Here is a 23,249-nt window from a genome sequence, read left to right as displayed (position 1 = left end):
GTCCGACCCTAGTATATATATAGTTAGGCCTGGGTATGGATCGGATATCCGGCTTTTGAAGGTATTTGTGATTTGCTTCATATGCCACATATATCTAATTTTTCGATTTGCTTTACTTCAGAAAAATATGGATATTCGGAAAAACGGATATCCAGAAAATAAATAGATATTTGCGGATATTTACAAATACTTACGGATATCTCATATGTTTTGATTGATGCAAATAATCTTCAAATTTGGATACAAATTTGTTTTGTAAAATATTTTTTTGCATGATATATAAGATAAAAATGAAAAGAAATAGTGAATCTACATATTTTATAATTTTTTTAAACTTAGTTAACAATTATAATACGAAAGATTTAAAAAAAAACTATAAGTTTTACAAAAATTCATTTTCTTTTATGTAATATTTTTATATAAGTAATAATGTGAATAGAATTTGTCAAATCATATGTTAGAATAACAATGATATAATTTTATACATTTAAAACTTTAAATATAATCAAGATATACATGTATTTATATATTACCGGATCGGATATCTTCTTCCCAAAACTTTAATATTTGTTATTTGCTTCGATTTTAACGGATATTGATTTTTAGTATTTGTTTTGTTTCGAAAGTTTACGGATATCCAAAATTTTTGAATAGAAATGAATAACGAATCGAATCAAATCAAATTTAATTAATAAAATATCGAGCACTATATATAGTAATGATCAAAATAGTGCAGAAGATATATCCACAACAAAATGTATAATAATTTATTATTAATATCGAAAGTTTTCCCAAACTTACGAAACATTTTATAAAGTAACTATTTGTGATATTTGCTACACAATAACAATATTTGAGATGGTTGTCCAGTACGGAGAAAAGGAGTTTGATAATGAGTTTTACAAATTATCAAAGTATGTTTGTAAGTTTAGTCTAATAATATTCTTCTTATATTCCATCCTTATTAAAAGAAAAAATTTCTAGTCTTTTTCTTATTTCATAAAGATAATTTAATTTTCTACGTATATTGTATTAATTAGTTTCTCGGAACTTATGTCAATAATCAGCAATACTATACTGTGCCACAACCTTGCCGTACCAGGCTACCAGCAACCCGTTCTTGTTAATCATCATCAGTTCATCACTACATGTTACTATCTTTTTACAGCACACGAACATGTTGCTGGTTAATAACTAAAAAGATAAAATATAAGTAAACAAAATGTAACTAAATCATTGATGTCCATTAGAACAAACTAGACTCATTTAAAACTAAGACTGTAGAACATACACATAGATGGTTATAAAGTTCCCCTAACCAAAATATGATCAGCACAATGGTCTTGCCTAAATCTATGATAGAAGTAGGTACTGATGAAATCAATTATGAGACGGCCGTCAGAGTAACGGCCGGAGGGATGATGGAAAAAGGTTTCGCCATAAGGTTGAAATGCGGCTTGAAGAAGATGATTGACGTCGCAAAGTTTCTGGTATCGGTGATTGAATCACCGAAGCTGATGATTTATAACGCCGACAAGATGGTTCTGATGAGTTAACGATGATGGTGGAGGATAGACTTGAGATGAGCATCAACGTGCGGTCGATTAAAACTAACGTGTTGCTTTTCTACGCTTTGGTTTGTGTGCCGTAATTGATCTCTCTTTTGGATTCACTTTATTTCATTGCTTAGTAATTTCCATCTGGGCAAATAGTCAAATACTCTACAACTAATTAGAAATCTCAGATTGATTGTGATTCTATTTTAAATTCCAAACTTACTAATTAAAACTAAGATAAACATGCTGAACGTTTATCTAGCATGGAAATGCATTATACTGATCTAGCCGAATTTATATTAGAAACAAAATTCTCAGTCATACTAATTTTGGGATCAGCAATCAGACAAGTGACTAGAAAATTAGTGGTGCCAAGCTGAGTATAAAATTGTTTTCTGACCATCAGTTTTCGGATCGAGGATTTGAACAGAAGAAATCAGTTTATTCATCATGAATACTCACTAGTGGCTTAACAAAAAATTATGTTATTTCTTATAAAATTTATCAAAAGGTTCTGGCGAAAAGATAAATAATACTAGTATTAGTTTTCTCTTACATGTCATTTCTTTTTTTTTTTTTTTTTTGATGAAATTTTAAATTTATTGATCATCAGTGAAAAAGAATAGTTATGTACAAAGGACTAAAGATTTAAAAAGATGAACAAGAATCCTAAGCCCTATGTATGTGTTTTGTACCACTCTTGCATAAGATCTCTCAACCGTTGCTTCTCCCAATATCTGGTAGCTAAAAGCCGATTACGAACAGTTTTATCAATGATCTTCGCCAGTTGGTGATGCTGTCTAGGTTTCTTGAAATGCCTTCTATCATTTCTTTCCCTCCAAACCATATATATTGTAGCTTGAAACACTAACCTCAGTAGAATGTAGCCAAGATAGCCGAAACTATGGGTTGTTAAGTGTTCGAATGTGTTCGAGCTTACATGTCATTTCAGTTAAGTGACTTTTAAACTTATCTATAACAACATGCATGGTTTCTGTCAGAGAACTTTTCATACACAACTTTTGAAGAGCATTACCACTGGTTAAGTTTCTTCGGCCCAGATTTTTAACCATTTATATTAATATTTTAGTTTAATTATTTACCTGATTTAGATTTAATATTTGAAATAACACACGCTAATAGAAATGAGACAGCTTGGAAGATGATTGGTTTTGGCTGTAGATATTTTATAAAGCTAAAATTTAGTTTAGAGTCATATATGTCAACCAATCAAATTTTCTTTTTTTTACCCACAACAAAAAGAAAATCTCTAAAAATTTAAAAAATAGCTATAGAAAACTTTATTTCCAGAGCAAGAAATTAGTGTTTTAGAAAGCTACATCAATAAAAACTACAGCAAATAAATCTACAAATTAAATTTTACAGCAGAAAATATAAAACTACGACCCTTACCAATCATACTCTTAGTTAGGGGTGGACGTTCGGATACCCGTTCGGGTTCAGATCGGGTATTTCGGATTTTCGGATATTTCGGTATAGAGATATAGAACTCGTTCGGGTATTTTTGTACTTTGGGTCGGGTTCAGGTATTTTTAGTTCGGATTCGGTTAATTCGGATCGGGTTCGGATATTTAGATTTTGAAAAAAAAATTGATTTTTCATTTCTCAAATTTTTTGTATTTAAAAATATAACTTTCGCTTAAATAATTTTTTATTTTTAATAGATTTGGACATAACATTTTGAAACTAAAAAAGACATTAATTTGGTTATTGTTTTTAAATTTTGGATGTAACTTTTTGTTAATTCTTGAAATAAAAAAGTTTGACATGCATTTTAATTGAGTAGCAAATCATTTTCTCCGTAATTCTATGTATATCATATGAACTTAAAGTATATGTAGTATCAATATAAATATTTTATATAAAATGAGAAATGTAAACTAGAAATATATGGTTAATTATACGTATGTTCGGTTATCTTCGAATATCCATTCATGTTCGGATATTACTCGTTCGGATTTGAATATCCAATCTCTCCTAATTCAATATCCGTTCGGATATTTTCCTACTTTGGTTCGAATTTCGGTTTGGATTTTTCGGACGGATTCGGGTGCGGCTTCGGATATCGGGTAAAGTGCCCACCCCTACTCTTAGTCAACATTTTTTCATAAAAAGACTCATCTCGCTCTTTTTACCTTTTTTCATACTTTATCATATATTCTTTCTTTTGAAGAATTTGATTGAAAAACTACCACTAATCCTGCTCATTACTATAGTTTATACAGTTTTTTACTTGCAAAGACATCCATACCTACTTGCTCTGTACATTTATCTCACTTTTTCAACTAGGATTAGATCCAAAATAAAATTTTCAAAATATTATTTGGTGGTGGAGAAAAAAATGAAGACAAGTATGATTGAATATAGTCCAACAATATTTTTCAATTAATATTTTAATAGATGCGTACGAAACTCGACCATAAAAATGAACGATGGCATGAGTGAGAAACTTACATACTAATTAAAGTTTGAAAACGTTGTAGGTGAGAGTATGGTCATGGAACTTGACTGTTTGGTAGTTGAATGGATTCGTCATTCATGAGCTGTCCACAATGCATTAATCTTGCCTTTTTATTTGATTTATAATTTGCGCCCAAAGTTTATTTTGTAAAAGATGCAAAGACCAAACACAAACTACTACGCACCAAACCAAAGTCCAATAATATTACAACTAGGAGGCATGGCGACACTTGAAGTTACAGATATAGCCTTGGTTCAACCTTCTTCTCACCAACCTTCCTTCAACGACCAAACACTACCGCTCTCTCATCTCGACAACGATAACAACCTCAACGTTAGCTTCCGTTACCTCCGCGTCTACTCCTCATCTCCCTCCGTCGCCGGAAAATCTCCCTCCGCCGTCGTCACCGCCTCACTCGCCGCCGCTCTAGTACACTACTACCCACTCGCTGGCTCTCTCCGCCGCTCCGAGTCAGATAACCGCTTCGAACTATACTGCGCCGCCGGTCAAAGCGTCCCTCTTGTCAACGCTTCCGTTAACTGCACGCTCGAGTCCGTCGGGTATTTAGATGGACCCGATCCAGGCTTCGTGGAGAGGTTGGTACCGGATCCGACCCGGGAGGAAGGAATGCTCAACCCCTGTATCCTCCAAGTCACGACGTTTCAGTGCGGTGGTTGGGTCCTAGGCGCGTCGCTTCACCACGCGATCTGCGACGGTTTAGGCTCGAGTCTGTTCTTCAACGCCATGGCTGAGTTGGCACGCGGAGCGAGTCAGATTTCTATCCAACCGGTTTGGGACAGAGCGCGTCTTCTTGGTCCAAGAGACAGCCCTTGGGTTGGAGCTCCGGTTCGTGACTTCTTGTCCCTAAACAAAGACTTCGATCCGTACGGACAAGACATTGGAGAGGTCAAAAGAGAGTGCTTCCTCGTGACAGACGAGTCTTTAGACCGTTTCAAGGCTTTGTTACTCGACAAATCTGGTTTGAACTTCACCACGTTCGAAGCCCTAGGTGCTTACATTTGGCGTGCAAAGTAAGTTACTATATTTATTTTGATCAAGTTTCTTGAAATGTTTTTGTCTGAAACAAGAAAGTTTTTGGCAGAGTAAGAGCTGCGAAGATTGAGGAAGATGAGAATGTGAAGTATGTGTATTCGATAAATATAAGGAGGTTAATGAATCCACCGTTGCCTAAAGGCTACTGGGGGAACGGGTGTGTGCCAATGTATGCTCAGATCAAAGCTGGAGAGCTCCTGGAGCAACCCATTTGGAAAACCGCTGAGCTTATAAAACAGAGCAAGTCCAATGCTAGTGATGAATACGTTCGCTCCTTTATCGACTTTCAAGAGCTATACCACAAAGATGGGATCAATGCCGGTTCAGGTAGATAATCATCACGGTTTGTTATTTGGAAACTTGGGAAAATCTAAACAAATTTTTATGTTTTTGGGGGGATTATATGAAACAGGAGTGACTGGATTCACGGACTGGAGATACTTGGGACATTCAACGGTGGATTTTGGGTGGGGAGGACCTGTGACGGTTTTGCCACTATCGTACAAGTTGCTTGGAAGCATGGAGCCATGTTTTTTCTTGCCATATTCTGGTGATGCTGGAAGTAAGGACAGTGGGTTTAAGGTTTTGGTGAATCTACGTGAGTCTGCAATGCCTGAGTTCAAAGAGGCCATGGATAAGTTCCACAAGGGTGATGAGTTTGTGCTGACTTGATCAACAACAATTCAACCTCTGTAAAGGCACAATAAACACACAAACACATGCATGAAAAATAATAAAATATTTGTATAATTTTGATGTGTTTTCAAGCTTGTTGTATGTGAGAATTGAAGAGCATGAACGAGAGATGCCTTGCTGAATGTTTCATACAAACTCCTATATTTGAGTTGAAGAGCATGAATAAATTTCAAAAAGTGAATACCGTCATGCGATTTCTAAGCTGCAAGATTCATCAAGTTCCAATGGTTTTTGCTTTGAATAGATACTGGATGCGGGTTCTGTATTTTGGTTTTGTGTTATAATTCAAGCACGATAAAGTATTCCCTCTCTGAAACTTGTTTTTGTTAAAAAAGTTCCACTAGCCACTCTTGTAAACATGTCTTCTACAGTTTCAGATTGAGTTTAGGCTTTGATCAACAGTGAAATAACTAGACATTCAAGATTAGTAACAAAAGGCAAAACAAGTTTTGGTTGCGTACTTAAAGAGTGGTGGTTACTTTAAGCAAAACCATGATAAAAAATCTTACCGGTTGATGTTTGCCAAGAATTTAATTAAGCATAGTAGTTTATTTAAAACAACGGATTTATTAAAGAATTAAAACTAAAAGCAGTTAGAAAAAAAAAACAAAAAAGGGCTACTGGCCTGGTGTATACAAAAGCATTCTTTCACTCTGTCTCCACTCGACAACGCAAGAAAACGTATGCACTGGGAACTGTAAGCACAACACTAGCCCACTCAACAATTCCCCAAACATCGTCATCACCATTACGTCTTTCAAGTGCAACCACCGAGCACCAAATGTTCGTATTATACCACTTATTAGGCTGTTTCTTGTCCCACAATACTAACATTTTCCCACCGTAGTTAGCTACGGAAAGAGCACTAGCACAACAATTTCTACACAGTACCTCCAATCCTTTGACCACTCTCCACTCTTCATTCTTTGTGTCAAACCACAAGAAACAGTTTTCATCACCATAGGCGTACAAAACACCCGCTATAATACACATTCTCTCAACCTTGCGTGTCATTGCTGCAACGCCCCATCTCATTTCCTTTGGATCATAAAAATAACGTTTCTTCTCGCTGTTACTAACGTATACTTTTCCCTCATTCGGGTAAATTATCTTGATTAAAGAAGAGCGGAGCCTAGGGCCAGGGTCAGGTAAAGACTCCCAAGTTTGCGTATTTGGGTCGAACACCTCAGCCCAGTTGGTGGATTCATCAGCATTGCAACCTCCCATTACATATATTTTCCCATCGAGGATGCACGCAACCGGGTTCTTTCGAGGGCAGTTTCATCCTAGGGGCTTCGCACCATGTGAAGGGACTCCCCTTCTCACAGACCAACAAGGGGGATGGCACGGGAGATATGCTGTATTGTATGAGGTCGTAGTACTTTGAACCAACCATACCAATATATGATGTTGGTACACAAGGAGAATAAGAACAAGGTATCTAAATACGATGCAATATAATTCCAAAACTAGCTCCAACGCTTTTAACTAAAACAGCAAATCATCTGAAACCAACACATATAACATTTTTTTGTCAACCAGTATCATAACTCCAAGCCACCAAAGCTATATATCAAATCCACTGACCTTTGAGACTTGGGTTTTGGTTTGATTGGAGCCGTTTACACAATTCTGGCTGATTTCTCCAAGAGACAACTGCAGGAAGTGAAAAGAGTAAAGCCTAAAACCGGTGTCTACATTTCAAGAACAGTTATGCAGGTACTGAGTTAATCAACAACAGGGCATTTGGTCTAGTGGTATGATTCTCGCTTTGGGTGCGAGAGGTCCCGAGTTCGATTCTCGGAATGCCCCCATTGACATTTTTGTTAGCCAAATGTTCTAAATGCCAGCTAACATCTAAGTAATATTAACAAAGAATCTAACTTTACAATTGAGCCCTGAAAGTCAACCGATAGAACTATACAAATTATTTTGTTTCTTTCTTACATTATCTAAACAAGAAAACATTCTATCAGCAGAATCAAACATAAAATACAGAATAGTTTGAAGTTGCTCAAGCTGTATGTTGGCTTAGAGCAGAGAGATGTGATTCTCGCTTTGGGTGCCAGAGGTTCATTTCTGTGAATGCCCCCATTGACTTTTCAATTGACAGCTAAAATAAATTTGTCCTTTAGTACTTAATTTTGACCTTACACTAACGGTATGCTGCCATCTATATGAAGAATAATAAACCCTCGAGAGCAAAAGTTAGTCACTTAGAATTTCATGTAAAGAGAATGAACCGTGTATTATCTTTCGCACAAAGGATTCAACAACAGTGAAATACTTGAAAAGAACTAAATCAACAACAGGGCATTTGGTCTAGTGGTATGATTCTCGCTTTGGGAGAGAGAGATCCCGAGTTTGATTCTCGGAATACCCGCCCCATTGACTTTTGTGTTTAAACAGATTGTTAAATCCTTGCTTAGGTATGGTTTTTCCTAGTAAGGGACTGTTTCTTTCACCATTTGTCATCTCCATCCAAATGATTCATTTGTATGATCTATTCAGATGATCCATTCAGATTTTTGTGATTGTTTGTTTGTCCATCCACATGGCTCATGATGAATCATCTAAATGGATCTTATGTTTGTTTCTTTATTTTTATTTCCATTCAAATGAGTTTAGTAAACAAATTACCAAAATACCCTTGTGTTGGTTTAATCATATATTTGATATTAATTTTAACTATATTACATTTAATTGTTTAGTTTAATATATTTACATTAGAATTATTTCAAAATTAACGATTTTCTTTTTGTGCTTTGGGCGGGAAAAAAAGATTTTTAGATTTTAGCGAGAAAACACATTTTTCGGTTTTAGCGGGAAAATACAAATTTTCGGTTTTGGCGAGAAAACACGTTTTTGCGGTTTTGGCGGAAAATGACGTTTTAGGCGGAAAAACGCGGTTTTGGAGGGAAACACGTTTTTGCGATTTTCGCGGGAAAACGAAATTTTTCGGTTTTGGCGAAAAAACGCGATCTTTCGTTATTGGCAGGAAAACGCGTTTTGCAGTTTTGGCGGAAAAACGCGTTTTGCAGTTTTGGCGGGAAAACACGTTTTGCTGTTTTGGAGGGAAAACGCGTTTTTGCGGTTTTGACGGAAAAAGACGTTTTTGGCGGGAAAACATGTTTTTGGCGGGAAAACATGTTTTACGGTTTTGGCGGGAAAACGCATTTTTGCGTTTTTTGCGGTTTTCGCGGGAAAACGAGATTTTTTCGTTTTTTGCGGTTTTTGCAAAAGAACGAGATTTTTTGGTTTTGGCGGAAAAACACGTTTTTTTGGCGGAAAATACGTTTTTGTAATTTTGGCGGGAAAACGTGTTTTTGTATTTTGGTGGAAAAATATGTTTTGAGGTGTTAGCGTGAAAGCATGTTTTTTTTTGTGATTTTGGCATGAAAACACGTTTTTCGGTTTTTGCAGAAACCCCCGTTTTTGCAATTTTGACGGAAAACCCCGTTTTTGCAATTTTGACGGAAAAATACGTTTTTATAATTTTGGCGGGAAAACGCGTTTTTTGCGTTTTTTTGGGTTTTGGCGTGAAAAGTTAGTTTTTAAGTTTTCGCGGGAAAACGTGTTTTTGTAGTTTTGTCAGTTTTCGTATGTGACAAAAATGATATTATGTTTAGGTTTGCAATTTGTGAATTACATTAGGGGCATAATAGATATTATACTATTTTGAATGAACTATCTTCATTCAAATGATCCAAATTGGTTCAGCTGAATAAACTTTAAAATTAAACCTAAATTTCCAAAAGTCATTCGGATGATACATTTGAATGAGTTGCACTTTTAGTGCCTAAACAAACAAAACTCTCATCTTCATCCAAATGACTCATCTAGATGGAGAAACAAACGGGCCCTAAATGTGTTCAAACCAAAATGAAACAGGTTTCACTTATACGAAACCACACATTTCAAATGCAGTTCATGGGAAACAGAAAGAAATCAACCAAACAAGAACATCACGAAGCCGTGATCATAAAAGTTTTAGTAGAAGTCAACTAAGGGAATTAGATCAAAATATGATTATCGTTTAATAGGATGCGAGAGGTCTAATGCCCCATTGACCTTTTCCAAATTATATGTCGAAACATCTGGCTGAAAATGTCTCAGATAGAAAAAAACATATTCTGAAATTCGTTATAATTATGAATCTGATCTTTGGTGTTTGTTATTTCAGTGGTCATTAGCAACTTAACACTAATTCTTTCACATAAATTTCAGCATGAACCAGCATCCTGTCTCGCTTAGATTTTTAATATTAACTGTTGATAGGCAAGCAAAGAATAGTTTCAGACTGTAGCATACCTTTGCTTTCATGTCAGATGGGGCCACGACAACAAGCTTCAGCAGTTGAACATTAATGTCTTCTCTTGCATTTCATTCACCAGGACTAGATTAAAAACGCCAGTAGTTGACTGGAGTTTAGATCTCCGTCTCAAGCTCTTGAAATTCTTGTGATGATTTACGACAGTAAGTGTTGAAACCAAACTAAGCCAACTCTTCAACCAGAAACCACCTCCCTTCTGCAGATTCTACTAGAAAACATTAGACAATACAATTACTAGCTTTGTGCCACTAGATTCTCCAAAAGCAAACAACATCAATTGCAAATTGGGCAAGTATCAAATGCAAATTTCAATGAAATACAAAAAAGAAATTGCAGGAATCTAAGAATCAAGAACTGAAACCTTCTTAAGAATCTACAAAACCACATGCATTTATTCTGGTTTTACAATTTTTTCCCTCTGGCTGCAACAGCTGCCTAGTCTGATCCTAGTAAATTTTGTTCAGTGTACACTGTACACTACAAGAAACCTGAAAGAATAGGATACAAAGCTGGAACTTTCTGCCTGAATTCATCTTAAAGATATGCACGTGAACAATTCCATTGCAATGTCAAGAAAGAAGAACTATAAACCAAGAACAAATCGTTCAAGAAAAGAGCAAGGAAACAAAGAGAATGTTTAAACTAAAAACAACAATAACCGGGCATTTGGTCTAGTGGTATGATTCTCGCTTTGGGTGCGAGAGGTCCCGAGTTCGATTCTCGGAATGCCCCATTGACTTTTTGTAACACACATGTTCAAAATGCTAGCGAACATGTCAATAAATTACAAACACTCAAACTTCAGTATTAAACCCTGAAAGTCAACTAATAGAACTAGATCTAAAACATTATTTCTTTCTTAGATTATTTAACAAATGCACTGCGTGTTTTTTCGCGAGGTGGAAATGCAAATGATCATCCTACTGGAACTTCAGTTGAAAGAGATCTCACTAGACTGGAATCTCACTAGATTAGATCTAAGAACATCCTACAAAGACTAAAATATTTATTTAGTAAAAGTCAACTATGGGAACCAGATCAAAGTATGACCAAATTTTGACGTTTCAACTAAACTGTTTAACAACAGGGCATTTGGTCTAGTGGTATGATTCTCGCTTAGAGCATCTCCAACCCCACTCTATTTTTTACTCTAAAATAGAGTTTAGAGTAAAGAATGCTCCAATGGTACTCTATTTCTTTTTGTATAATAGAATGAAAAATAGATTTACTCCAAATATAGAGTAACTTGTTTTTTGTTTGTTCATCACTCTATTTTTTACTTTAAAATAGAGTACCATTGGAGCAAATTCAAACTCTATTATAGAGTTACTCTATTTTAGAGTAAAAAATAGAGTAAGCCATTGGAGATGGTCTTAGGGTGCGAGAGATCCCGAGTTCAATTCTCGGAATGCCCCCATTGACTTTTTTAAGTATATGGCCTGAATTCTACTAGGAGTATTCTAGCAAAATCAGGAATGCATTTTAGTCCTACAACATTTTCACAGATCCTGTTGCGACAGAGGACCATATAATAATTAGACCGTTTTACTTTCACAGCAAAAACTACCTTAGAATTTCATAATGCAAGTGTTCAATGCAAAGGAAAAAAAAATCATACCGCTTTTTCAGGTAGAGTAAATTAATTTTGTTAACTATTTTTCAGATAGGGGCAGATCATCAACGTTTTGTAGGCTCTCAAATCCACAAACTAATAGGCTGCAGAAAGAGAAATCAAATTGTGTTGTACTATTTAACAGGGAAGCAAAAAAAAAGCGATATATGGAAAGAATGCTAATAGAAGCCACTGAACAACATTATGAAAACAGAGCATTTGGTCTAGAAGTATTTTAAATGCCAGCTGATAAACTGTCGTACAACAAAATATAGTGCGTGCATTGTTGTGTATCTCTTCAACATTTAGAAATGGTACTTTAGAATACAATTTCCCTTTACGACTTTTGGCATAAAATGCAGAAACGCAACTATGCAAGTAATAAAATGAGAATCACAACGCACCTTACATTCACGTCCAGCAAGAAACCACTTTCTGGATAGCAAATTGATCAGAGATCATCGGTAGCTGAATGCTGCCAGATTTCTTCAAGAGACAGCTGCAGGAAGTGAAAAAGAACAAAGCCTGAAACCGTTGTCTGCATTTTAAGAACAGTTTATGCATTGAATCAGTTAATCAACAAAGGGCATTTGGTCTAGTGGTATGATTCTCGCTTTGGGTGCGAGAGGTCCCGAGTTCGATTCTCGGAATGCCCCATTGACTTTTTGTAAGACAAATGTTCTCAATGCCAGCTAACATTTCACAAAACCAATATTAAACTACAGACTATCAGCTTTCACTATTAAGGCCTGAAAGTCAACTAATAGAATTAGATCTAAAACCATATTATCTTGATTAGGTTACTAAACAAGAAAACATCCTAATATCAGATTCAAAAATAAAATATAGGATAGCCTGAACTTTAGCTGTATATAGCGAGTTCATCAAGAATAGAACCCTCAAAAGGAGAAATCTTCAAGAGTAAAGTTTACTGTAAAACAGAATGAATGTGTATTCTCTAATCCAATGCCTAATGGAACTAAACCAACAACAGGGCATTTGGTCTAGTGGTATGATTCTCGCTTTGGGTGCGAGAGGTCCCGAGTTCGATTCTCGGAATGCCCCATTGACTTTTGTTTTGAGCAGATGGTCTACATTCCAGTAGCGAAATTTATTAGACAATCATCTATATTTTTAGTCCTATGATCCAATGTAAACTATAACATTATGAATTCGTCCCTTCGAGCCTAGATATTTCTCAAGATAGGTTTAAAAACTAATCAGCCTTCTCAAAAAGCAGTAGATTTCTGGCCAACACTAAAGAAGATATGTATAAAAGTTTAAGCTTATAAACAACAATGTATGTGGTCTAAAGGGTATGATTCATGCTCAGATTTATTACAATGTAGACTATCAATATGAATGCAAGAGGTCCCAGGTTCTGTTCTAAAGGATATGCCTAATCACACAGCCATTCTTAGAATATGCTAGCAATAATGAACTGAACAAGGCAAGTACTTACCCATTTGCACCACTGGATCTCGCTTTAGCTGTAAGGTTCTCCAAACTCCGCTTTAGCAAGTGGATTCTATCACATAGCTGTGAGCCAAGAAAGCTCGTCTCATGAATTTCGTCGAACACGTGGTGCGCGTACCTCATGATTCATGAAGTCAGCATATAATAATAAACCCGTAAGAAATGATGAAAACGCTTAAAATTGTTCGGCAATCCGACGGGAGGAGCGTGAATCTTCATCCCTGGCGCATAACGACGACGAGCGAAAGGGAAGAGAACAAAATACCTTTTTTTTTTTGGGTCAAAGAACAAAATACCTTATTGTTGCAAATCTCTGTTTAGGATTAAGGAAGAAACCGTTTATGCACGCGCAACTACCAACTAGAATTACTAAAATCCGGTTCAACCGGTTCAATCCAAACCAAAACCTCATGAAAAATTATGGACCGGGTCTGACCACACTAATGTCTAATTCTGAAAGGATCACTAAGAAAATACTGTATCTAGAAGAGTAGTTTGATCTTGCATCTCACTTTTTCCAACTTCAATTGTAGTTGCTTTTAACAACACCAATCAACAACAACAAAAATATGTATATTGTATTTTGAAATAACATTACCAGAATTCTCGATTGTTTTTATTCATCGATCTTAAAATATATATTCTGATTCATTAGCTAAGATAGTGAGATCTTTTCATAGGGACCTGTTTTACATTGGTTGTTCTATTCCGGTCAAGCTTGAATAATAGATTAGCGGTTTGATGTCAACAAAAAAAAAACAAATGGAACTTAAACCAACAACATTTGGTTTAAATATTTTATAACTAAAAGGTGTTATTCAATGGTCCCCAAATCTCTATAAGATGAGAGCCCAATCATATTAAAATAACTTTTATTTGGAGAATAGAGACCATTCAGTAGGATAATTTTTTTTTTTTAACTAACTACAGTATCCGATGACCGAATTCAACCCACTAATTTGTATGCTTCAACAATGCTGATATTTGTAAATCTCATAGTGGTCAACGGGAAATGAACTAAGGATTCACCATATCTATCTTATTAAAACTCAAATACAAAATTGGAGTGTTTGGAGACTTGAATAGGACTATTAAAAAAATTTGGAGTGTTTGGAAACATGAATTGTAATCTTTTAAAAAAAATTAATTTTGTTTGGAAATAAGGACAGTAGTATTAAGAAAAAAAATAATGGGCTTATGTTATTAAGAAAAATTAAAAGTCCATCATATTATAAGAAACTATCTAGAGAAAAAGACTAAAATAACACTAAACCAAGTTTTTGTTCCCAAAGTAGCACTCAAGGCTAAAAGTCACAAAAATAGGTTTCATTAAAGAGGTAATATACACTTATACCACTTGGGTTAATTAATCCAAACCTTAGGGTTTAGAGTTAAGGGGTGGGGTTTTGGAATTAGGGTTTAAAATTTTATAAAAAATAAATTCTAAAATAAAAATTTTAAAAACAGTTTCAAAAAATATTTTTAAATTATAAAAAGAAAATTTGAAAAAAAATAAAAAAAAATTTGAAAAAAAAATTATAAAAATTTCGAATCTGAAAACATATAATCTGAAACTATAAAAAAGAATTTCTTTTTTTCATTTTTTTTATTTTTATTTTATTTATTTTTGTTTGCTTATTTAATTTTAAACCAAGGGTATTATGGATATTTTACCCTTTAATGAATGTCATTTTTGTGACTTTCTCCTTCTAGTGCTATTTTTGAGACATAAACTTCAAAATGTGCTATTATTGACAATTGCCCAACTATCTATCTGGGCCAGATTTAAAATATACAAAAACGGGTCAATCTAATTGCCTATAACTTTTTCTTTTCTAAACTAACCATAAAACAAAATTTAAACTTTATACACATATTTCAAATCAAAATAATAATTTAAAGTTGATTTATATCAAAAATTGATTAAAAAATAATACATATATTCAAAAATAGATTTTTACTAAACTATTTTTCAATAACCATTATAAAAAAAATGTTGTCAATATATATAATAAAAATACAATACAAAGCCCAATTTGAAATACCAACTCAAATTATGGTTTTTATATTTCATATTAATTTTTAAAAATATAATATAAGTAATTATTTATATGATGGTACGTATAAAATACTATTAATTATATGATTACTTATATGATGGTACATATAAAATATGATTAATTATATGATGACAGTATACGATATATAATAATGAATAGGGATGGGATTTCGGACACCCATACGGGTTTGGTTCTGATCGGTTTGTGTTTTGGGTTTTCGGGGTCAAAGATTTAAGCCATGTTAGGATGTTTCTAAATTTTGGTTTGAGTTTGATTCGGATCTTTGCGGGTTTGGTTCACGTTTGGATAACCCATTTAAATTTTTTTTTAAGTTTTAAATCATTATCTATTTTAAATTTCTCAAAATCTATAAATAAAATAATATATTACCTATAAATTTGAATAACATATGTCAGAATACCTAAGCTTAACATATCAATTGGCTTGATTTAAAATTTTGGATACGGAATCAACAATTATTTTAAGTATTTTTGGTGATTTGAGTATACTTTAACTATTGCAGATATTTACTTTTGACTATCTATATATATATTTTCAAGTATTTAAACCAATTTAAAAGTATCATTTTTAATGTTTTATATACATTAAATCTAAAAATAATTAATATATATATAAGAATATAAATCTATTTTTAGATAAATTCGGATATCCGAATACTTCGGTTCGGATCAGATTTGGTTTTATAAATAACAAAATTTTGAATAATTCGAATATTTAATCAATTTATGTTCGGGTTTGGTACTATATTTTCGGATCGGTATCGGTTCTATTCCTTGGATTCATTTTGTAAAACCCTAATAATTACATGAAAAACAAATATCAACATATTTTTCAAAATATACACCCGCGCGCCTGCGCGGATCAAAATCTAGTTGGAGTTATAACTCAAGTGTCACTAGCCAACCCCATTTGTTAGCAGGATAGTTTCAATATGTAGTAAACTTAATCATTCAAATTTGACACACCTACACAGAACCAACTTGGAAAATGCGCATGATTGTCAGGATTAAAAATACAAGAAGAAATTAACATTTCCAAGATTTGATTGTCCATTATTATATTAGTCGACAAAAAAAAAGATTGTCCATTATTGATTCATTCCTTCATGTTTCTTTTTCAAAGAAAAGGAAAAAACACATACAGACATTTGCCATTTGGATTGAATATTTAGGTCAACCACTAATAATATATACTATGTGGTGTTTGGTGGTCAAATGAGAAGGAACAATATACAAGGGTTGGTGTGGTGGGTTAGAAGAATTTTGCATGACCAACCAACTCTAGTGTTTATGGTTTAAGCAGAACTAAACCTTAGAGAAGCCACATACATACATAACTACAACCACCACCACAACCTACACAAAAAGAGGTTCACCCAACTCGACCGGACCCATATCAGGATTAATATGTATTTGCCATCTGAATATTGGGGGTAACGCATATATATTACAAATGCATGGGATGTAGTTTGATAGTATTATTTTAAATCGTAGCAACATGTCTTGCAAGGGAGAGGTTGTGCTACGTTTGGAGGAAGTGTTGCTTCTCTTACCTTCAAATCTCTTCAACGAGGTCTTTCTTGACTGCATCGGTCCATTTCCACAGGTTCTTTAATTGCTATACCATGTCTCATTAGTATTATTAAATGTTAAGGATGTCTAATTAACCAGTCATTCTTACATAATTGAACAGAGCTATAGAGAAGGTAGCTACTATGATCGGAAGTTACGGATGTGCTACCTGTCGAACAACAACGGTTTCATAAAAAAGCAAAGCGAAAATGCTGGTTCTGGGGGGATAAAGCCACGTGGCACTGGAGTGTTTCTTCCTGCAAGACCGGTGAGTAGCCCAGAAGAGAAGAGACCGAAGAAGAAGACATGCCCCATCATCTCATCTCGTTCTAAACAAGTTTTTCTTCCTAAGGAATGGGCGTATTAGCTAGTAAAAAACATTTTATTGTCCCTGTGTATATCTTATACTATTACAAGGCTAAACACACAAAAATAAGTTTAAATGTCTGTCTCTAGAGTTGGGACCTATAGATTAGTATTGGGTAAGGTTTGATATACACACCATACCAGTTAACAGTATAAGTCTAGCTTCAATGCTCAACCATAAACATATGTGTATATCTATCCAAATGGACAGAAGAGATGCTGAAGGATGATTTGAAAAATAGTATATTTCCATGGTTAAGTATAAGTACAATAAACTAGTTACACACATGCTTCCTTCTAATGGTAATTCACATATTTGGCAAAAAAAAAGTACAATTAGAAGAACAAGAAACTCGTGTCCTTTGTGTAAAACTTATTTCGTAATAATATAATGCAACTAAGAAAGGTTCGTTAAACCCCTCCCCTCCCCCCCCCCCCTCCCCCTACATAGTTTTCTTATCTCTTTGTTTTCTTAAACTAAATTATGATGAGTTCGACCTTAGATCTTCTTCTATCGTCTAAGAACTCATACATTTGTATGATAGGATGTAGAAACCCTAAATAAACTCAATAAATTTATCTTCTTTTTTTTTGTGTGGTCAAACTCAATAAATTTATCTATTATTAGAACTTGAATCTTTGTTGTTTCTTCAAATGTAATTTCCACGTTTGCAATTATATGAGAAAATAAAATCTCTCTCGTTATGTCTTTCTAATATGTAGAAAAATTACAAATGTTTGACCCAGAAAGATAGTAAAATAACAAGAACCATTACTAATGTTTTGAGTTATTTTCCTCCTCTTTCGTCTCTTTATCCTCTCATACTGGGGATCATCAGTCTGGAGCTGGAACCTCAGAGAGGACAAGAGTTTCTTGTTCTTAACCATGGCAATATACAGTTCCCATGGTAACAATGTCCACATGGAAGCTTCTTCCTGATCTCACCCATCACAAATCACAATTGCTTCCTTACACACAGCACAAACCATACCCGTCTTTTTAGAAGAACCCACCTCGAAAGTCTCTAACGCCTCAATCGCTGATCTCGCCGCTGGTGGTGCACCTCCACCACCACCGTCTTCTTTTTTTTGACACCACCACCGTCTTCTTCCGCTAAATTCTGAAGCCAACCATCGTACTCAGCTGCATCGTCGATGTAATCACCAGGATTAATCTCCGTTATCCTGTCCGATAACATACGAGGCCTGGTCAGTAGTTCTTCGCACATCCTTGAAACCTCAGCCAATTGGCGATCTAATCTGAATAATTCATTGTAAATAGACTCCAGAATTGACAATGAAGCGTCAGACATCGTTATTTGTAAGAACAGTGTTTACATGAATGTCTGAGTTTGTATGTCTGTATAATCTGAAGAAAGTCATGTATTTAAACAAACGAAAAGTCTTAAGTCTTAACCTAATCGTAATGAGAAAAGGAAATAGAAGACTAATATCTTCCGTTGGGTTATCGGACTTTTGGCTCCGGTAACGCGATAGTGGATTGGGAAAACAATATAAAATGGCATTCAATCATTCATTATAAACATCCACAATATTATAATCACTAGGATCATGATGAGTTTATATAAAAATTATTTAGAAAATATTGCTTGGAAAACTAAAATTTATTTATTTAATCAAATTAATATGTTTGGTCATATACAATAAATTTTGACCATTATGTTAATTATATAATTTGTTCTCTAATGGACTACCTCTTTTTTTAAAGCGTTTGGTTCTTTGATGAAAGGTCGGTTCAGATTCAGTTAGGTTATTTTGGTTTTTGGTTCGGTTTAGCATCCGTTCAGGTATCTAAAAAGTTTTGTCTAGCTATTTAGGGTTTTGGTTCGGTTTGGGTAACAAAGTTGGGACCAGCTTATATTTGAGGTAATTTTGGTTTTGATTCGGTTCCGGTTTCTTGATTAATTCAGGTTAAAAAGTAAAAAATAATTGAGTTTTTCAAATTAAATATTAGATTTTTGCGTTTTTGAAAAAAAAAGATAATTTTAAATATTTCAGATAGAAAGTACTTTAGTAATTCATTTTTTGGTATTTTGACTTATAAATAATATTTTTAAATTATTTGATTATTTTAAAACTAAATATAGTTAATATTTATAAACATACAAACTATATTATAGAAATTAGTGCAGTATGCTCAGGCTTAAAAATGCTAATCGCGTTAGCTATTTATATAGACATAGGGCTATATACGCTGTCATTAGTTAGTTCTAGTAGTTAGAATACAAATTAGTGCAGTATGAGAGATGACTTTCTCACACGCCCATTTTATATAGGCTTCAGACGGTTTCTAATGACATTTATCTGTAGCTTTGAAACGGAAACAGTCGTATGTTGTAGTCTAACAATAATAAAAATGTGAAACTTTTTCATGAGATGGCCATATGTATTTCTATGACTTCGTAGAATATGTTTAGAGCATCTCCAACTCCACTCTATTTTTCACTCTAAAATAGAGTTTAGAGTAAAAAATATTCTAATGGTACTCTATTTCTCACTCTATTATAGAGTGAAAAATAGGTTTACTCCAAATATAGAATAATTTGTTTTTTTTTTGTTCATCATTCTCTATTTTCTACTCTAAAATAGAATACCATTAGAGCAAATTCAAACTCTATTATATAGTTACTCTATTTTTGAGTAAAAAATAGAGTAAACTACTATATATGTGCACCTTTTTTGATAACATGGTTTATATAAATATCACATCATGCCTTGTACCAAAAGTTTTTTCATATTAAATACAATCTATAAATATCACAAAAGTTTTTTGTGGAAGCACCATAGCCTAGTGGTTATGGTTTAAAGGCTTCTACACCCAGGTCTGGGGTTCAAATCCCAGATTATGCAATTTCTTGCAGATTGCACAGGAAATCCAGGTTTCAATTCCCGGAGCAAACGATTTATTCAAGAATTATGCGATTACGGAAGAAAGACTTACAAGAGTTTCTCAACATGGTGCAAGTAAATCCGGTCAGACGTGATCTTCATAGGACAGCTTAAATGATGCGGCTAGGCGTAGATCTCATAAGGTAGGTAGTATTGTCGGTTATCGAATCGTTTTTGTAATCTTTCTCATAATTGTAATATCTAAATAAATCCTCGACAAAAAAAAAAAAAATACATATTTACAAAAAAAAAGAGAATTGCTTAGCAAGGAAATATATTCGATTTATAATAGACCATTCAAAAACGACCAAGGCTTCTATAATCGAACCATTGAATAATCAATGCATAATTATAAATTGTCTAAATTGGATGTATTTGAAGAGTAATTCTTGGGTTCACCCCCTAGGGTGAACCTCTAGGTTCACCAACCAATAGTATTTGAGTATTTGATATTTGATATCTTTTAAAAAAGGAAACAACATTAAATTTCCAAATAAGATTATCTTTTTAAAATAAAACAATAAAAATACATAAAAATAGTTACAAAAAATAAATAAATAAATATTTTTAAGTTTTTAGCAAAATACTAAACCCTATACCCTAAATCTTAAACCCTAAACCCTAAACCTTAAACTTTGGATAAACTCTAAACGTTTGAAAATCTTAAACCCTAAATCATACATTAAAAACTAAATTTTAATAACACTAAACCCTAAATCCTAATCACTAAACCCTAAACCCTTGGATAAACCCTGAACCTTTGGATAAATCATAAACTGTAAATCAAAAATATTTAAAAATAAACTCTATAGTTTATGATTTATCCAAGGGTTCAGAGTTTACCCAAGGGTTTAGGGTTTAGTGATTAGGATTTAGGGTTTAGTGTTATTAAAATTTAGTTTTTAATGTATGATTTAGGATTTAAGATTTTCAAACGTTTAGAGTTTATCCAAAGTTTAAGGTTTAGGGTTTAAGATTTAGGGTATATGGTTTAGTATTTTGCTAAAGACTTAAAAATATTTATTTATTTATTTTTTGTAACTATTTTTATGTATTTTTATTGTTTTATTTTAAAAAGATAATCTTATTTGGAAATTCAATGTTGTTTCCTTTTTTAAAAGATATCAAATATCAAATAATCAAACACTATTGGTTGGTGAACCTAGAGGTTCACCCTAGGGGGTGAACCCAAGAATTACTCGTATTTGAATGTGTTTGATGGTGATGAGAAGTTGAGAACATTAATATTATAAACCGGTCTAATTATTTCATCGATTTGGATTCGGTTCAAACAATAATAATACAAACCCTACACGATCTATACTATTTTTTTATCTGATTCAGCCACAAAATTTATTTAACCTACTATCATTTTTGCTGATACAATGTTTATAAAGTAAACATGTTCTCACCTGCGAGGATGCCAACACCATGAAAACATTTTTAATTTGCCATAGAGAGACATAATTTTATAACCCACAGCACGTAGGTATAAGTTTTTCCTTTGAATTGTTTGGCATACAGAGAACATTCGAATATTTAATAGTTATCCCCAATGAGAACATTTGATAGTCACCCCCTATATCTTACTTACTTAGAAGACGTAAGTCCCCTATATAGATACATAGACTAATGTTTACTGTGTTCAACAAAAGAAAAAGAAAGACTACTAATAACTTATATGGTTTTCTAATTTATTTTTTATTTTACATAGTAAATTATCAATTCAACGGTTAAATTGGTTGAAGCAGAAACCCAAGAACACAACAGACACACACACACAAAAAGGTTTATCTTTGACTTTGTAACATAAATTTGTTACAAAAAAGGTTACAACGTTTGCCTTAATTCTTTTCTCCTATTACAGATGCTCTGTCTCAATTTCTTGTTCCCCTAAATTCATCCACCTTTCTTTCTTTCTTTTGTCGATGTTACTTTAAGCTTCTCCCATTTTCGTATATGTATCAGTTAATCGAAGATAGATCCAGAGGTTTTATTGAGCTGAGAAGAAAGAAATAAACAGAAAGTAATGGCAAACAGAGATGTGGAGAGAGTAGAGAAGCAGAACAACACCAACAACTATTTCTACGACGAAAGCTCCATCGATACTCTTTGGACTTCGTGGCTGGTTATACGGGGTGAGTAAAGCAAATATGCGACTCAAGCTATTAATAAATCGTTATGATATTTAGTATGATATATACGACTGTCCATATCCATGTGAATGTGTATTTTCCTAGGGTTTTTCTTTTTAAACTATGCTCCACCGAAATCTCTTATAATTGCGCCACGTCAGCCTTTTTAAGTCATATAAAACTGCCATATAGGATGAGGTTTTTTTCAATTCTTAGAAAATACATGTTATAACTATTTAAAGATCCTCAATTAATATATAGCAGATTTTTTGAAAATATGTGAAGCTTGTTCATTATACTTTTCTGAAAACTAGGCTTAATCAGTTTGGTTTTCGATTTTTCGGTTGAAGATATATAAAAAATGTTCGGTTATTTATGAAATTCGGTTCTTATTTCAGTTTTTGGTTTGATTGGGTAATAATATTGTGAAAATCCATAAATAAAAAGATAACATCTCCTATATATTAAAAAAAAAAGCATTATAACATTTTTTGTAGCCACGTATCATCACCACAATCATTTTTAGAATCTTTAGAAAAATATGTTGGTCCATCAAAATATATAATAAGTTTTTTTATTAAACTAATCATAAATTGATTATTAATGTTCTTCATTTTTTTATCAAACAACCACATTAACTATATAGTAAAAATTTAGATTTTTCTGTATATGTTATATTTTGAATTTTTATAAACAAATATAAATGACAAAAGTTGTCAAAAATCTCACATTGAATTTTTCATGGTTTAATTTTTTCGTTATAACAAGATATAAATGATTACAAAATTATACAATAAGAAGACTCATTAAATAAATATTAATATATTAATATTGTTTAAAATAAATTATGTATCATATAAAAATACATATGTATTTTAATTTCGAAATTTTCTTTGAGTTTTTGTTTGATAAAAATTTTGAACTAATATTGACAACTTAATATTTAGTTTTAAAACTTTTCATAATGTTTTTAAAATT

The 23,249-nt window shown here is 33.2% G+C and overlaps 3 protein-coding genes, 1 long non-coding RNA gene and 4 other non-coding genes across 8 annotated transcripts; 6 read left to right on the top strand and 2 right to left on the bottom strand.

Annotated features, from left to right (window-relative positions):
• The first annotated feature begins 4,132 nt into the window (after positions 1 to 4,132).
• Positions 4,133 to 5,918, top strand: LOC103838939 (spermidine coumaroyl-CoA acyltransferase). The gene is made up of 3 exons (XM_009115389.3): positions 4,133 to 5,069; positions 5,141 to 5,418; positions 5,504 to 5,918. The coding sequence occupies exons 1-3, from the start codon at positions 4,192 to 4,194 to the stop codon at positions 5,761 to 5,763; spliced, it is 1,416 nt and encodes a 471-aa protein (XP_009113637.1). The 5' UTR covers positions 4,133 to 4,191; the 3' UTR covers positions 5,764 to 5,918.
• Positions 5,821 to 7,183, bottom strand: LOC108869640 (putative F-box/kelch-repeat protein At4g39756). The gene is made up of 2 exons (XM_018654333.2): positions 7,118 to 7,183; positions 5,821 to 7,053 (listed from the first exon to the last, which is right to left on the bottom strand). The coding sequence occupies exons 1-2, from the start codon at positions 7,181 to 7,183 to the stop codon at positions 6,436 to 6,438; spliced, it is 684 nt and encodes a 227-aa protein (XP_018509849.2). The 3' UTR covers positions 5,821 to 6,435.
• Positions 7,184 to 7,214: 31 nt separating this feature from the next.
• Positions 7,215 to 14,419, bottom strand: LOC103838938. The gene is made up of 2 exons (XR_004451350.1): positions 10,099 to 14,419; positions 7,215 to 7,443 (listed from the first exon to the last, which is right to left on the bottom strand). It is a non-coding gene; the product is annotated as an uncharacterized LOC103838938 (long non-coding RNA).
• TRNAP-UGG lies at positions 7,528 to 7,599 on the top strand. The gene has a single exon. It is a non-coding gene; the product is annotated as a tRNA-Pro (tRNA).
• On the top strand, positions 10,781 to 10,852 carry TRNAP-UGG. The gene has a single exon. It is a non-coding gene; the product is annotated as a tRNA-Pro (tRNA).
• TRNAP-UGG lies at positions 12,317 to 12,388 on the top strand. Its single transcript has one exon. It is a non-coding gene; the product is annotated as a tRNA-Pro (tRNA).
• TRNAP-UGG lies at positions 12,726 to 12,797 on the top strand. The gene has a single exon. It is a non-coding gene; the product is annotated as a tRNA-Pro (tRNA).
• A 1,458-nt stretch (positions 14,420 to 15,877) lies between the features above and the next one.
• On the top strand, positions 15,878 to 20,394 carry LOC103838936. The gene is made up of 2 exons (XM_009115387.3): positions 15,878 to 16,894; positions 16,982 to 20,394. The coding sequence occupies exons 1-2, from the start codon at positions 16,787 to 16,789 to the stop codon at positions 17,225 to 17,227; spliced, it is 354 nt and encodes a 117-aa protein (XP_009113635.1). The 5' UTR covers positions 15,878 to 16,786; the 3' UTR covers positions 17,228 to 20,394.
• Positions 20,395 to 23,249: the final 2,855 nt, after the last annotated feature.

This window comes from Brassica rapa, chromosome A09, assembly GCF_000309985.2.
Source record: "Brassica rapa cultivar Chiifu-401-42 chromosome A09, CAAS_Brap_v3.01, whole genome shotgun sequence".
Lineage (NCBI taxonomy): Eukaryota > Viridiplantae > Streptophyta > Magnoliopsida > Brassicales > Brassicaceae > Brassica > Brassica rapa.
Note: the sequence above shows the minus strand (reverse complement) of the source record. Positions and strands in the feature narration are given on the sequence as shown.

Coding starts and splice junctions, on each gene's coding strand:
- LOC103838939 (XM_009115389.3), top strand. CDS start 4,192: ATGCAAAGACCAAACACAAACTACTACGCACCAAACCAAAGTCCAATA. Junction 5,070..5,140: donor GCTTACATTTGGCGTGCAAA/GTAAGTTACTAT, acceptor AGTTTTTGGCAG/AGTAAGAGCTGCGAAGATTG. Junction 5,419..5,503: donor TGGGATCAATGCCGGTTCAG/GTAGATAATCAT, acceptor TATATGAAACAG/GAGTGACTGGATTCACGGAC.
- LOC108869640 (XM_018654333.2), bottom strand. CDS start 7,183: ATGGTTGGTTCAAAGTACTACGACCTCATACAATACAGCATATCTCCC. Junction 7,054..7,117: donor CCGTGCCATCCCCCTTGTTG/GTCTGTGAGAAG, acceptor TGCCCTCGAAAG/AACCCGGTTGCGTGCATCCT.
- LOC103838936 (XM_009115387.3), top strand. CDS start 16,787: ATGTCTTGCAAGGGAGAGGTTGTGCTACGTTTGGAGGAAGTGTTGCTT. Junction 16,895..16,981: donor GCATCGGTCCATTTCCACAG/GTTCTTTAATTG, acceptor ATAATTGAACAG/AGCTATAGAGAAGGTAGCTA.